Below are 15767 nucleotides of genomic sequence, written 5' to 3'. Positions count from 1 at the left end.
TTACTTCATATTATTTGAATAGATTATTATAATAAAGAGAAATATTATTTGTTTTAAAAAAATATGAAAATTGATTATTATTTTTTCTTAAACTATAATTATATATTATATATATTTTTATAAGAGTTTTTTTTTTTAAATAGAATCGAGGAGTAGAAACTAAGACTTATCAAATTTATTCAAATGTGCTTATCACCAAATTAAATATGCGAGTACTTTTATAAAAGTTTGAAAAATATAATTTATCATCCTCTATCGTTTCTACTTAATTTTTAAATAAGTAAATTAAGAAAATGATTTTCTTTTTTTAGTTATTCTATTTAGAAGTAAGGAGTATTCGATTCAAAATGAAAAAACAGACTGAATTGTATTAATTTAAAATTTTAGTTTGATTTTTTATTCGATTTGATTTTTTATTCATTTCGATTCGAATTTTAATTTTAAAATTTTTGATTATTTCGATTCACTTTTAATAAAAAATTGAAAAAATCAAATCGAATCGATTAGTGATAATAGTATATTATTTTTAATAATATAAAGATTAGATTGTATTAATATTAAAATATTTTAATTAAATTTAAAAAAAATAAAGTATAAAAAATAAAAAATTTATTAAAATTTCAAATCGATCAAATTAAACTGAACAAATCGAATCAGATCGGTTTAGTTCGATTCGATTTTTAATCAAAATCAATTCGATTTAATTTTTATAAATATTAAAATTTTAATTTTTTATTTATTCAAGTTCGATTTAATTTTAAATCGAACTGACGTATTGCTCATCCTTACTCCAATCAAAAAAATTAGTGAAGGTAAAATTAAAAAAAAATATGAAAAATGTGTTTTTTTAATCATACAAATAAAAGTTAATTAATTATTTTAATAAATAATATATATATATATATATATATTAAAAATATAATTAATATACTTAAAGTAGTAAATTTCATATTATATTTTTATTAATACGTTATTACTAAAAACAGTAAATTTTATTTTTAATATATATTATATAAAAGGTAAAATAAAAACAATTTATTACGGATAAAAGAAAATGGTAATTTATATTAATTAATAATGAATAATCATGTCTCTTTGAACTTTTAACAGAGACCAAAAAATTAAAAAGAATAGGAAGTGAAAAATTTTTTTTAAAAAAAACTTTGTTGGATAACTTATGTGAATGAATAATTAGATGTATTGGATATAAGAAATCATATCACATGGTCTCATGTGCTGGTCAATTCCTTTTTGTTGTTCCTTTCCCTCTCTCTAGTCCTTCACTGCTCACAGAGGCCAGAGCTTCTTTCAATACCCTACGCGAAATTTCACAAACAAAAGGACCCAATCTTTGATTCAATTATTCTACTCTTGAAACCTAGATCACCGTCACATTTCTTGTTATCTTTGATTGGAATTCTCCACCTTTTCCTGTTTCCCTGGTTGCTGCTTTTAGTTGTTTGTTATTGCTTCTTGATTATTCCTTTGTCTCATTCTTTCTCAATTCTTGATTTGTTGGCTGCTGTGTGTATATCCCTTGTGTTGCTGATGATGAGTTCTTCATTGGTTTTATAGTTCTGGTGACATTTTCATCATTTCTTGATTGTATTGTTAATCTGGGATATGCGTCGATTTGAAATCTTGATTCTTTGGAAGTGAATTGTGGAGAGCGGATCGGGGAAAGATGCGGAGGCGGGCGACCGACTACCGGCGCCCGGTTAGAAGGAGATTATCGCAGTGGATCTGGGCGCTTCTTGGGATGTTCTTGATTGCAGGGCTAGTTTTGTTTGTGTTTCACCACCATCACCATGAAGATCAGCTTCAGCTGCCCATACAGGTTAGCCTACGGAGAATTTTGTTCTGTTGTTTCTATTTCATCTTTCTTTCTTTTTCTTGGCGCTTAGATTTTTGTGTTAGTTTGATAAATTAAGTAATCTTGAAAGTAGCCTTTAGATCTTGCAGCTTAGGAAGCTTATCTAATTGATAAGATATGCTGTTCAAAATCAAATTTAGCAGTACTTCGGATGTCTTCTTTCCGCCAAGAGCTAGTTCCTCTTTATCTTCCTCATGATTAAGGTTTAGAAAGTTGATATGTGTATGTGAACATGTAAGCTGATCGCCTGAAACATTTACGCAGTTTCTATATGTAATTATATAATAATACATGCATATTTATATACGATCTCATTTCTTAGTTAATTACATGACATAGAACTTCTATAGATTTCTGTTTGACATGGTCTTTAGATTTCTGTTTGGTTGTCTCGCTAAAATTTCAGTGATGTAAGTCCTTTGCATGGTATTCATCCCAATATTAGTCTGCAGTAATACAAGGTCTTGTCCTAGCCTTTGATGTTTGGGAGGCGTGTGTATTAATCTCAAGTTCTATTGGGTTTTAGTGTCTGGCATGGAGAGAGAAGAGCAAAAGGATCAGTAGGGGATTAAGGTTACAGGTTTAGTGTGTTTGTCAGTCTGGATAATATTTGCGTGCCTTTTTCTGGATTGCTTTGTCATGAAAAGAATACTATTCAGGTCAAGTATCAGGAAATGAGCCCTGAAATTGTAACTTATTTCAATAACTATACCAATTCATTTGCTACCTTTAAAATCTTCATTTAAATTGTGAAATGGGATTTCGTATAATGTGCAGTGATTGTTCATATAATCAGGCAATTTAATTGTTTTAAATGCTAAAATTTCTGCTGATGTAGGGTGTCCATTAATTGATGAGCCTCTTTTTCCATCTACTACATCTTACAGTATAATAGTGAGGTTTGTCAGTTTTGTGCTAAACCTAAACACCATATTGAGTTGAGTAATTAATAATATAATTTCGAGATTTTAGCATGTGTATTGGTGAATGTTCATTCCTATTACTCATCAGTTTCAGTTTGTACTCTGTAGGGTTGGGTTATCTAGATAACTGGATTCTGGTGTCTTTAATTTAATATATAGTTCATTTTAAACCTAAAGAATGGAACTCTTTCATCCCTGCATCCCATAATATGGATTGATGTAATTGGCAAGGGAAGGGACTGCATTGACAAAAAGGAAGGAGGATGGGTCCTATGAAATCTGCATGTATTATTTTCACAATTAGTATTGTTTTTTTAGTAGAGGATAGAAACCTGTGTCTTGTGCATGTATCTACATTACTGTGTATTCACACTTCATAGAATGTTATATTAGATTAAAGATGGGGCATAACACTTCATTACCTACTATTGTAGTGTCAAAATATTTTATAATTTGCTTGTTTTGTGAGATTGAGACCCAAAATCATTGATTTGTAGTTACTTGCTGTAGCCAGCTAGTAGCTCAAGAACATTCAAGTGTAGAAACTGGAAGAAATTAGAATTATGGTCTAGATCCCGTATGGTGTGTGGATATTATTGAGTATTTTCCTTTGTAAAAACTTATATTTATGATTGCTTAAATTAATTAATAATCATCTGCTGGCCAGAATCTGTGACATTAGAATTCAAGGGTAAACTTTTGAGTCTAACACCTCCATAACGCATCTCTTACCTTATCAATTCTGCCTGTTTAATTTAATCCAAAATGTACATAAGCATGTTTTCATATATTCTCTTGTGTCACTGGTAAAGGCCTGGAGTGGTTTTTCTTTTACCAACTGCTAAAGCTTCTGTTTATAGAATGGTTTGGTCATTGGAAGCGTCTAAACAAACAACTGCAGTTCAATGATTTGTTTGCTAAATTCAATCAAGTACCTTGCCAATAAGCACAACCATCTTGTCCTGTTATTCACATAAATGGTTCTGTACTTTTTGGTGTACCATTTTATGAGCCTTTTGACCATCCTAATAGGAAGATGGTAATGTCATAATTCTGAGGCTCATAATGATGACTGGTGAGAGCTTTATTTCAAAGTGAGGCACCTACATAGTCCATACAGTTTCTTTCCTTTCATATTGACATTTCTGCTACATGCGGCAAGTGAGGTTACTGGAATTTCTTTCCTCCGGTTTGTTCATGCTGATCATTGAATAAATATTCCTGTATATTTTGTCTCCTTTCATATGATTCAAAAATTCTGAAATGCATCAGTTTTAGTGTTCAAATACTGCAGTGCAAGGTTTTTGTGCTAATCAGTAGATATTAAGGTCTTCTTTTCATGCTTTACAGTGGTTGTTTTCAGTTGAATGCTTTAGAATCTTGTATCACATTCATGAGGCCTATAGATAATCCTACTGTGTTATCTAGTCAGACAGTTGCACATGAACTTTGAATTTGACTGTGGTGCTCTTCATAATTCTTTGCTTAAAACCAAGATATAAATATTAAATTCAATAAACAGGTGATTGACTTTTTTTTTAGTGCCATAGGCGAAGATCAAATTTATGGTAAGCAGGTATTTCTTTGGTTCAGAGGTTAGGACATCTAGGTGACATGCAAGCCGTCATTTATCTAGCAGGATAAATGCATAATTGTTGTATGATCTATGGTACTCTTGGAAATCAAATATGTTCTAATAACAAATATTTCATTTTACACGTGTTACTATGTATATTAACTTTCTGATAGCTGACATGCCCTAAACATCACCTTTTGATCGATTTAGTGATGTATTACTAAGGATTATTTTGTTTATGAAAGTTGTATGCTATTCATTTTACATTGACACTTAGTTGTACCTTATAAGCACAGGTTTATGTAGATTATGGACTTACTTTGGCCCGCCTTTTCCAGGAGAACCATGAAAGAGCAGAGCCAGTTAAACATGAAGGTTTGAACTTCACTAAGGAAATATTAAGTGCTACCTCATTTGCACGGCAGTTGGCTGAGCAAATGACACTTGCAAAGGCTTATGTCATTCTTGCAAAGGAGCACAATAACCATCACCTAGCATGGGAGCTGAGCAATCAGATCAGGAGTTGCCAACTGCTGCTTTCAAAAGCTGCCATGAGAGGGGAGCCCATAACACAACAAGAAGCAGAGCCAATAATCAGTAGCTTGTCGTATCTAATCTTCAAGGCACAAGATGCCCATTATGATGTAGCAACTACCATAATGACAATGAAGTCTCATATTCAAGCCCTTGAAGAACGAGCAAATGCAGCAACGGCTCAGAGCACAGTGTTTGGGCAATTAGTGGCTGAATCTCTTCCCAAGAACCTCCATTGCCTAGAAGTAAAGCTTACAACTGATTGGCTTAAGAAGCTGCCTCTTCAAGATCTTGCAGAGGATGAAAAAAATTCCCCAAGAGTAATGGATAACAATCTATATCACTTCTGCATATTTTCAGACAATGTGCTGGCTACCTCTGTTGTTGTCAACTCCACGATCTCCAATGCGGACCATCCAAAACAGTTAATCTTCCACATAGTCACAAATGGAATCAGCTATGGAGCTATGCAGGCTTGGTTCCTGAGTAATGACTTCAAAGGGGCCACTATAGAAGTGCAGAATCTAGAAGAGTTCTCTTGGTTGAATGCTTCTTATGCTCCTGTTCTCAGACAGCGCCATGAAGAGGGTTTCCAGGCCTATTATTTTTCAGGTTATGAAGATATGAAGGGGGAGCCAAAATTGCGGAATCCTAAATACCTGTCTATGCTGAATCATCTTCGGTTTTATATCCCTGAGATCTATCCACTACTGGAAAAGGTAGTTTTTCTTGATGATGATGTCGTTGTCCAAAAGGATCTTACACCACTCTTTTTGTTGGATTTGCATGGAAATGTCAATGGAGCTGTGGAAACTTGTCTTGAAGCATTTCATCGTTATTATAAGTATCTCAATTTTACACACCCTATCATCAGCTCAAAGTTTGACCCACAGGCATGTGGATGGGCATTTGGTATGAATGTTTTTGATTTGATTGCATGGAGAAAGGCAAATGTAACTGCGCGGTATCATTACTGGCAGGAGCAGAATGCTGATCGAACACTGTGGAAGCTGGGAACACTTCCTCCTGCTCTTCTAGCATTTTATGGACTCACAGAGCCACTTGATCGAAGATGGCATGTGTTAGGATTGGGACATGATGTGGACATTGACAATCGTCTGATTGAGAGTGCTGCAGTTATTCACTTTAATGGGAACATGAAGCCATGGCTGAGGTTGGCTATTAGCAGGTACAAGCCTTATTGGGAAAGGTACATAAATCAAAGTCATCCATATTACAAACATTGTGTCACGAGTTGAAATCTGCTACTTCTTGATTATCGATGATTTTATGCAATCTTCAATACTTTTAGACCCTCAAATGGTGATTGCATTACTGTAGAATCAGAAGTAGAAAATTTTGACTTCATTAGGAGTTCTCTCTTTCTTCGTAGTTTCCCAAAAGGGAAAAGAACAGTTCTATATACACTAGAGAATTTAAAATTTACTAGGTGAAAAGGTCTGGAGAATTCATTTTTGGCTGATGGGGTTCGCTCTCCCATTCTGCAAGCTGTAGAATTTTTTGTTCCTTAGCAATTCTTGTAATAATTTTTCAGATTTTTGGATTATAGTGTAATTGAACATCAACTGGATTCTTGATATTAATGTGAGAGTTCTTAAAATGCAATTTTCACGATTCTATGAGCATTAGATTCTCCAGTTTTTATCTTCTTCCTTCTTTTACATTGCTGGACCTGGGTTACAGGAAAGAAAGCTCAACCCACAATTTCAGTATTTCTGTTTTGCTTGTGGGAAAGCCTCTTTCATGCAATTCTCCAGCTTGGCGGCTGCTTAATTCATTATACTGCATAAAAATTCTTACAAAAAATGCCGGCATGATCAGTCCAGCATTCCCTTCGCTCACCAGCCTCCGACAGTTTCTTTTCCTGCTATGAAACATATATAATGTCCCAAAGAGATTTGGCTGGACCGATCATAAGTAGGAATGATCGTGATCATATTTTTCTCATGTCACAACATAAAATTTTCTCTACTAAACACAATATTACATTTATAATTTTCTAAAACGTATCTTATTATTTTCTCTCTCTTAATTATCCTACTTCTCTATTGATAGATTAATTGAAGTAATTGAAGATTATTTTACTACAGTTGCTTTCTGATTCTTTTTTGTCTTTCACTCACTAAAATGGATTAGCAAGCATATATGATCTTATCTGCTCATAAAAAAAAGAATTGACCCCAGTTTAAAATTAAAAAATACAAATAAATCTCATAAACTGGAATCTCAAGGCCTGGACACAAAGGCCTAAGAACTAATCCAACCCATGCAATGAGACTCAAGACACAACGATTGAAAGAATTGAAACTCAAGCTCTCTGGATTCACTCCTAAAGATGGAAACCAGACGCAAAAAACTCCACCATTCCAGCCACCGAGCTCCACAAAAAATCAATAGAAAGATGAAGCAAAAGCACAACGCAACTTCAGAAGAATCAAGTAAACAGCAGATGCCTACTGAAGACCTTCCCATCCAACCTTGGATTAGTCAAAATTCAAAAGCCATTAAAAGGAATAGAACAGTGTTGAGATGAAAAGCAAAGTCCGAAATAAGGGAAATATTTATTTAAATCTAATTTATTATGGACTAAACACTTCCAAAATATAAATAAATGGATTTCTTCCTTCGTAAAAAAAATAAATAAAATCACTGAATCTATGATGAACTGAATCTAAAAATTTCTCCTGAAACAAAATGCACTGATAGACGGCTTACTGTGGCGTGGCTCCTTTCGTTGGTGATTTGAATTTTTTTTTTTAATCATGAAAATTAATAGATTATGAGAATATTTTGTTTATGGTGATTTTGTATATTGTGATTTTAAAAATAGCTTATATTATTTATAGCAAGAGAGATAAGATAAGTGCTGAAATTAGTTTTCTTAGATAGAACCAGTTGGAATAAAAAAAAAAAAAAAAAACAGTACGTCTTTAAGTTTTTTTTTTTATTATTATTTAAATTTTTAAACCATTAGAAAAAAAGTTGGCAAAACTTAAGGATCATCATAAAAGAGACGTAAGAATACAGAACTGATTTTATTTTATTTTTTTATTTAAGGAGATGGGAGATTATACTGAACTAAAATTATGAAGATATTATGCGTCTGTTTATTTTAAAAAATAATTTATATACAGAAAAAATTTGAAAAAATTTATTTTCTATTATTTACTTAAAGGGTAAAAAAATAAAGAAGGTTAATAAATTTATATATAAAAATTCAGTAAAATCAATAGAATTTTCAAAATTGAGAAAAAAAAGATATATATTTTTTTAAAAATAACTTAAAATTTCTTTGACCAGTTATATATATTTCATTACTTAATTTTCTTAGTATATGAAACCTTAAAAAATATCAGCTCAGCCATCATTGTGATCTCTCAAGAGAGCGACGTAGCACCCATCTCTTGAAGGAATTGCATTCATGGCCCTGATAAACTTCGAAATACAATAATTAATTATTATTCTATGTACAAAAACTCATTCAGCAGAGGAAATTTTCAAAATTATTTAGATCTTATGTCCTGATCAATGTCATACGATAACAGAGATTGATGCAAGTTCTTCTCTTGTTTTTTTTTTTTTTTTTGTTCTATTTCAGGAGATTACGGTTTATTTTCATTTATTTCATGTGTGTGTCTGTGTAAGCGTACGGTTTATTTCTACAATTTGTCTATGGAACCTTGTTTGTCTTCACCACAAATTCACCTTCCCAAAACCAACGATGGCGAGGGAAAAAGTGGAGAGCCATCGGCGGTCCATGTTAAGAAATGCAAAGAGATCATCTCGACCTTGCCGAGAAAAAAAGGCTGGAAAGGCTCGTCGGATTATCTTCATCAGTACCAAGGCTTTTGGTACTACGACTCTTTCTTGGAAGGAATCATGTCAGCTCAAGATCACTTCCAGGCTCGATCACAAGACATAATCGTGGCTAGTTGTCCAAAAACTGGCACAACTTGGCTTAAGGCACTTACTTTTGCTATCGCTACTAGAACTTCTTTCGATGATTCAACCTGCACCAGCCCTTTGCTCACCAAAGCGCCACATGAATGTGTTCCATTTTTGGAGATTGATCTCGCAAATGACTCGAGCAATCGCAACATGGAACTTAATCTTGTGGCTACACACATTCCCTACGTTTCTTTACCACACTCCATTCTTGCTTCTGGCTGTAAAATTGTCTACATATGGAGGGACCCCAAGGACGTGTTTGTTTCCATGTGGTACTTCGTTGCCAAGCAGATGATATCCAAGGACTCCGAACCCATTTCTCTGGAAGAAGCGTTTGAGCTGTTTTGCCAAGGAATTGTGAATTATGGACCCTACTGGGACCATGTTTTAGGATTCTGGAGGGCGAGAGTAGAGTTTCCTGAGAAGATAATGTTCGTGAAGTACGAGGAAATGATGAAAGATACATGTTTTTACGTGAAGAAATTAGCAGAGTTCATGGGTTACCCTTTCACCTCAGAGGAAGAAGAAAGAGGAATGGTGGAAAATGTCATAAACATGTGTAAGTTTGAGAAGCTGAGCAACTTGGAGGTGAATAAAAATGGAATGCATCGGCCAAATACATCTCTGGAGATTGAAAACAATTTATATTTCAGGAAGGGGAAGGTAGGAGATTGGGAGAATGAGTTGACAGCTGAAATGGGAGCTCGCCTGGATTGGATAGTTGAGCAGAAGTTAAGCGGTTCAGGATTGAAATTAATGTGAGTCTGTGTTTGATCCTTGATTATCCTGTAAAACAACTATATGCCAATAAGCTGGGAAGCTGATATAGTTATTCAGCATTTTCTGTTCTTGTTTTTCTTCTTGTTTTTTGTTTTCCATAGTCTTCTGAATCAATATCTTAGCTGATTCCATGTTCTTTTCTGTTATCTTTTACATTAATTAATTGTATTTTAAAATTTTAATATTTCCAATATTAATTCTTTTATATGTAAAAAGTGAGTTTTTAATAATAAAATATATTAAAAAAAAAAAAACTCAACTCAAAATATTTTAAAATGTAATTTTAACTATATTTCTCTTTTGTTTTTACGGTATATGCCTCTACATCCGCATTATGGTGGATGAAACAAATGTTTTCGGTTTTCAATGAGCTTTAATTTTAAAATAATAATAAACTAATAATTAAGAATACAATTTTCAAGTTTAATAATAAATAGATTCTATTTTACAGTAATAATTATAAAAATTGTATATACTATTATTTTGAATTAAATAATATATTTATTATAAAATATTAATAATTATTACTATAAATCAAAATCTATTATTATCAAAGTAGGACGGCATATTTAATAATTTAAATATTTAATTTTAATTTTAATTTTAAAAATTAATTAAAATAATTTAAATACAAACATTAAATTAATTTTTCTAAAATTTTTAAAATTTAAATACTTAAATTAAAATATAAAATAACAGACGGAGTTTTTCAATTAGCTTATTCTCAAAGAATAATTGATTAGTTGGGTATAGCAGAGTATTTCTCACATTATTTATCAAATTTCTATTTTTGATATAACATTAAAGATATCATAATTTAATTTAATTATTTTTTTTTAGTGAAACTCATTTTCCGTACGTCTTTTGTTAAATAATTGAGTTAAATTCATTATTTTTACGTCTTTGTTACAAGAGGAAAAAGTTATTCTATTAGCATTTCGTCTTCTATATTTATTTTGAGTAATTTTTCCTATGCACTCAATTAAAAAAATGAATGATGTTTTACTCTACTTAATTATAGGCCTTATATTTAAATTTTAATTAATAAACTCACATTTAATTAGGTGTATAAAAATCTTGATTTATATATAAAAAAAAAATTTCATGTTTGTTCACTTGAGGAATATCTTTCTAAAAACTGATGGTTTTATCGTTTTTTTAATATCAGTTCTTGGGATTAGACGACCATATGGTCCACAACATTTAACAATTGCCCAATATACATTCAAACTATGGTTCATTTTCTTTATGACATGATTTGTATAAGAGTTTCTAATGCTAAATACAAAAACGACGACGTAAAAGGTCGAGTTTTGACTTGATGTAGGACTGACCAAACAGCCCCAGTATCATGGGTACTAAAAAATATTAACAAACACCAATTTTACAATTTTCTCAATTGGACAAATCACAAAATTTTATTATATGCACAATGATATAAATTTACATGACAGCAGATATCATAACAACACGAACTATCAGGCTCTAATTTTCCAGCAATACACAAGTGTGTAGTCTGAAAGCACTCAACATTATTCACAGGACATATTTAAGCAAATTCCAGAGTTTTAAATGACCTGAGCAAATGTAATTTTCCGATACTACTTATTTTTGCACCGAAGGCCATATTGCAATCTCAGAGTACCCATCTTCGGTAGCACAAGCACGGAACATGCCGGTTGTATTAAAGGGCATGGTAACTTCTCCAGTGGCAGACACAGCTACCAATCCAACGTTGCCTCTTGGAACACACTCATCAACGACGTAAGATGCTGCTTCCTGGAGAGAAAGACCTTTGAACTCCATAAGAGCAGCCACATCCCTAGCTACGGTACCACGTATGATTGATTCTCCTTTGCCTGTAGCAGAAACTGCACAGAGATTGTTGGCAAATGTCCCTGCACCTATTATGGGTGTGTCCCCAATCCTTCCCACCATTTTGTTTACCAATCCACCAGTAGAAGTTGCAGCAGCCAAGTTCCCATTCCTATCAACAGCTACACATCCAACAGTTCCAAGTTTGCTATCTCCATCACCATCAGCAATTTGACTTTCATTTTTCTCATCTTTTTGAATGGGTTGGGTATAATCAATCTGAAGATACATAGCACATGTTGCATGAAAAAATCAATTTGAAAGAAATGCATAAAAATTTCAAAATATATAGGTCTAAAATCAGGTTGGAAACATGCAAACGCCAAACACAAGCGAAATCTACAAGGAAGAAGCATACCTGGACTCTATTAGCTTCTTTTGCCTGTTTTAGCCTCTCAACATTTTCAGGAGTCACAAAATGACTTGAGTTAACAGTCTCAACACCCTGATAAATTCAAGAAGACATACTTAGGTATAAGAAATCCCAGTTAAGATAACAGTATTATGGCGAGAATCAGATACTAAAATGCATATCAAGCTCAAAAGGATTCCCTGACAGAGATCTGTGGTGACAGGGTTAAGATAATGGCAGTCCACAAATAATTAGAACAAATTTTCTCTTAATTCACACAAAAAGAAGAAATAATGGGCATCAATTTGGTAACATTAACATTGTAACAGTGAACTCGGACCTAGATTAGAAATGAAATCCAGACTAATATGGGATACGCTTTAAATTTAAAATTTCAAGAACTTCCATTGTTAATAAACATATTTAAAACAAAAAAATGCATTGGGGTGTTAATAATGATTAATCATCAGAGGATTCAACACATCTAGCTCCATAAACCAAGGAAAAGAAAGGGTAATTATGATTACAGTAAAGATTCACTAAGCATATAAAAGAGAAGAAAATGAAAGATGGCATAATATAATTGCTATAGAAACAATAGAACAACCAAAAGGAAAAGGAATAAAATTCTCAATCGTCAATAATAATCATAATAAGCCCACTAGAACACTAAATTACATAGGTATTTATAGTCTAGTAACTAGTGACACTAGTGTTAGGATTAGAACTGCCAAAATAAGAAAACATTAAAGCAATATTAATTAAGAAAATACTAACCTAAAAGAGCTTTTTTAGTTGTTGTTAAATAATAACAAAATTCTCAAATAATAAAAATATTACCTCCAGATGAAATTTTGTAAATATAGAAACCAAAATTATTAATTTTAAGATGAAATTTTGAAAAAAAAAAAAATCTAAATTTAGTTTTTTTTCTTTTGGCAGTATCTATAATCAAGGCAAACAAAAGCAAACTTCATAAACAATGTCACTTCTACACAGGTGGAAATATTGCACAAGTAGAGTTAGAACATCATCACCTGCTCCCTTGCAAAATGCTCAGCACCATCAAAAGCAAGATATATGTGAGGGGTCTTCTCCATGACCAAGCGAGCTAATGATACAGGATTGACAACAGTGGTGAGCCCAGAAACAGCTCCACATTTTTTAGTTTTCCCATCCATAATGCAAGCTTCCATCTCAACTGTGCCCACAGTGGTCAAGACGGATCCCTTACCAGCATTAAAGTTTGGATGGTTTTCTAATTCACGAACCTAAATAAAGAAGATTAGCTACAAAAGATTAGAAATTGGACAAAAATCAAGAACCTTCACCATAATCATGCAACAGGAAACATTAATGGTTTTTCAGGATATACCACTTGATTGAGCTTCCTCGAAGCTAAATACAGTTTCCTTGCATTCACTCTCTCATTATTATATACAGGAACAGGATCATTCCACATTAACAAACTATCAGAATAGAATGTACTAGAATTTTAGTAATACAATCAATAGTAGCCCCCTGATCTAATTGGTTAATGAAGAGGAGACAATATATGACACAAATGAAAGTATTTCACTGGTTGAACAATACATTTTCTGCAACTGTATGATACAGTAGCTAGTCGCGACGGCTGCCATTGCTGGTTAAAGCTACACACAGCTCTGTCAGCTCAGATCAGAACAGAAACTTCATTTTTATCCAAGAAAATAAAATCGCAATTAGAAACCATCACCATTAAGTAACTAGAATATCAACTCAAAGTATACGAAGCTTATGCAAGCCGATCGTTATAGAGGTTATGTAGAAACATGTGCACGGATACCGACTGTAGTTAGGGTTTATGCAGATCACATACCACGAGTTCGACAACATCGAGAGGGTGTTTTTGGGCTTGGAGAGCGTCAACACCGATCTGGAGGCAGTGGCGCAGACCAGCCTCTCGAGGAAGGCGGCGTTCAGGTGGCAACGAAGGTGGTATATCACCAGCGCCTCCATGAAGTGCGATCGCCCACCCCATTTTCCACTCTCCCTCCCCCTATGGGAAACTCTCCCCGCTGCTGCCCCCTTTGGTTGCTGCCTGTTGGAGGGAACTGGGAGTCCAAGGCTTCTGCCCCTGTAACAAAATCAAAAAGTATAAGATTTTTTTATCATTAATTCTATAATTTATTATTAATTTTTAAAATTTTAATTTAATCCTCTAATTATAATAATCATAAACTTAAGAAATTTTAAAACTTCAATTATAAATATTAATTAATACAAAAGCGTTGTAACTTAATATGTTTTTACTTAATTTTTTTTAAATAAAAATTAAAAATTAGAAATTAAAAGAGTAAAATATAATATCTATTATATTTATTTAAATAAATTTTTTATCGAATTAAATTTATGAATATGTGTTTTTATTTATTTAAAAAGCCTTTTTAATAATAAACGTTTAATAACTATTAGTTTAAAAAGATTTAATAAATTCATTTTGTCAGTTTTTGATAAAATATTCATTTAATCGTAATATGTCATAAACTAAAGAAAAACCTTATGACTGCTTAACACTATTGATCAACAATAATTAATTAAAAAAATGGAATGGAATCTTTCTAAGCTTATTGTTGTTAGCATTTTTCTAAACTAAATTCTGTGCTGACAATGACTAAAAATAAAAATAACGTTGTCTTGGGGTTGGCGTTACCCAACTACCAAGCTACTGATGGGAGAATCTCTAACAGTGCCTCCATGTGCTATTTCATTCTCAATATGGGAGTGTTTTCCTATTTTCTATAAAGCCAAGAACAAAGGCAGCATCGGAAAAACCTTGCCCTTCAAGCAGAGAGAAACTTCTAAACGAGGCACTGACATCAATGACTTAGAACGACTTGTCTTAGAGAAAAAAACTCTTAAGAAAAGAGTTTTTTTTTTTTTTTTTTTTTTTTTTTTTATATTCCCATTTCCTATACTAATAATAGTGTCATCTAATTTCTCCATACTTCATGTATTAAATATTATTTTCATAATGCTTTTGACTTCTTGCAAGCTCAGGGATCACTTCAGTACTTCATAAACCAACGACATTTGTTTTAAGACAATAATAAATTCAATTTTTCACAGCAGATGATTTTGACATTTTATCAATAATTACGTTAAATTTAAATTTATTTTAATAAAAAAAATCAATTTATTAATAAAAGTAAATATCAAAGACAAAACAACTAAAACTTTATATAAAAAATAAATTATGAATTTTGCTAAATATAATTAATAATGTAATTCACTAAGAATTATAAGGTAAATTATTTTAAAAAGTAGGGAAATAAATTAAGTTATATACACAATTTTAATTACATACAAATATTATATGAAATTTGATTTAAAATTATAAATACATTTAAAATGTATAAAACTGGTTCTAATTGGGTACATTTTGGAGTGATTTCAATAAGATTCTAATTCAATTCTTTAAAAAATATAAATAGAAGCAAATTAGTAAACACAAATTTAGTTTTGGTTCAAGACTCCAATGCCATGCATAGCCATACTCATAGCCACCCGTTTATCAGCACTTTTTTTTTTAACAGCAAATGCATTCATTCATGATAAACTGAAGAATTACAATCCTGGGACAGCAACATTGCAAACTCAGAAGGATGGTTTGAGGTCCATCCTGAGAATAACTGACCACGACTAACAGCTTTTGCAACCAAGTCTGCACAAAGATTTGCTGATCTAGGAACAAAAGAAATTTTGACCTGAGGATAGATACACAACAGACCTCTAATATCATGAATAATGGCGTCTAAAACCCAAGGAAGGGGATCTAAAGAGGAACTGAGTTGAACCACAACACTGGAATCTGATTCAAATAACACAAGGTGGAAACCCCTCTCT

The 15767-nt window shown here is 32.2% G+C and overlaps 3 protein-coding genes across 3 annotated transcripts; 2 read left to right on the top strand and 1 right to left on the bottom strand.

Annotated features, from left to right (window-relative positions):
* Positions 1 to 1219: 1219 nt before the first annotated feature.
* Positions 1220 to 6532, top strand: LOC110617633 (hexosyltransferase GAUT11). Its single transcript, XM_021760558.2, has 2 exons — positions 1220 to 1837; positions 4711 to 6532. Exons 1-2 carry the CDS (start codon positions 1685 to 1687, stop codon positions 6163 to 6165), a joined length of 1608 nt encoding a protein of 535 aa, XP_021616250.1. The 5' UTR covers positions 1220 to 1684; the 3' UTR covers positions 6166 to 6532.
* Positions 6533 to 8585: 2053 nt separating this feature from the next.
* Positions 8586 to 9748, top strand: LOC110616515 (flavonol 3-sulfotransferase). The gene has a single exon (XM_021758900.2). The coding sequence runs from the start codon at positions 8600 to 8602 to the stop codon at positions 9635 to 9637; it is 1038 nt and encodes a 345-aa protein (XP_021614592.1). The 5' UTR covers positions 8586 to 8599; the 3' UTR covers positions 9638 to 9748.
* A 1306-nt stretch (positions 9749 to 11054) lies between these two features.
* Positions 11055 to 13995, bottom strand: LOC110616577 (isoaspartyl peptidase/L-asparaginase 1). The gene is made up of 4 exons (XM_021758995.1): positions 13741 to 13995; positions 12920 to 13153; positions 11889 to 11975; positions 11055 to 11749 (listed from the first exon to the last, which is right to left on the bottom strand). Exons 1-4 carry the CDS (start codon positions 13900 to 13902, stop codon positions 11261 to 11263), a joined length of 972 nt encoding a protein of 323 aa, XP_021614687.1. The 5' UTR covers positions 13903 to 13995; the 3' UTR covers positions 11055 to 11260.
* Between the last annotated feature and the right edge of the window lie 1772 nt (positions 13996 to 15767).

This window comes from Manihot esculenta, chromosome 6, assembly GCF_001659605.2.
Source record: "Manihot esculenta cultivar AM560-2 chromosome 6, M.esculenta_v8, whole genome shotgun sequence".
In the NCBI taxonomy this organism is placed as follows: domain Eukaryota; kingdom Viridiplantae; phylum Streptophyta; class Magnoliopsida; order Malpighiales; family Euphorbiaceae; genus Manihot; species Manihot esculenta.
The sequence above is the reverse complement of the archived record's forward strand: the minus strand, read 5'-3'. Positions and strand labels throughout refer to the sequence as shown.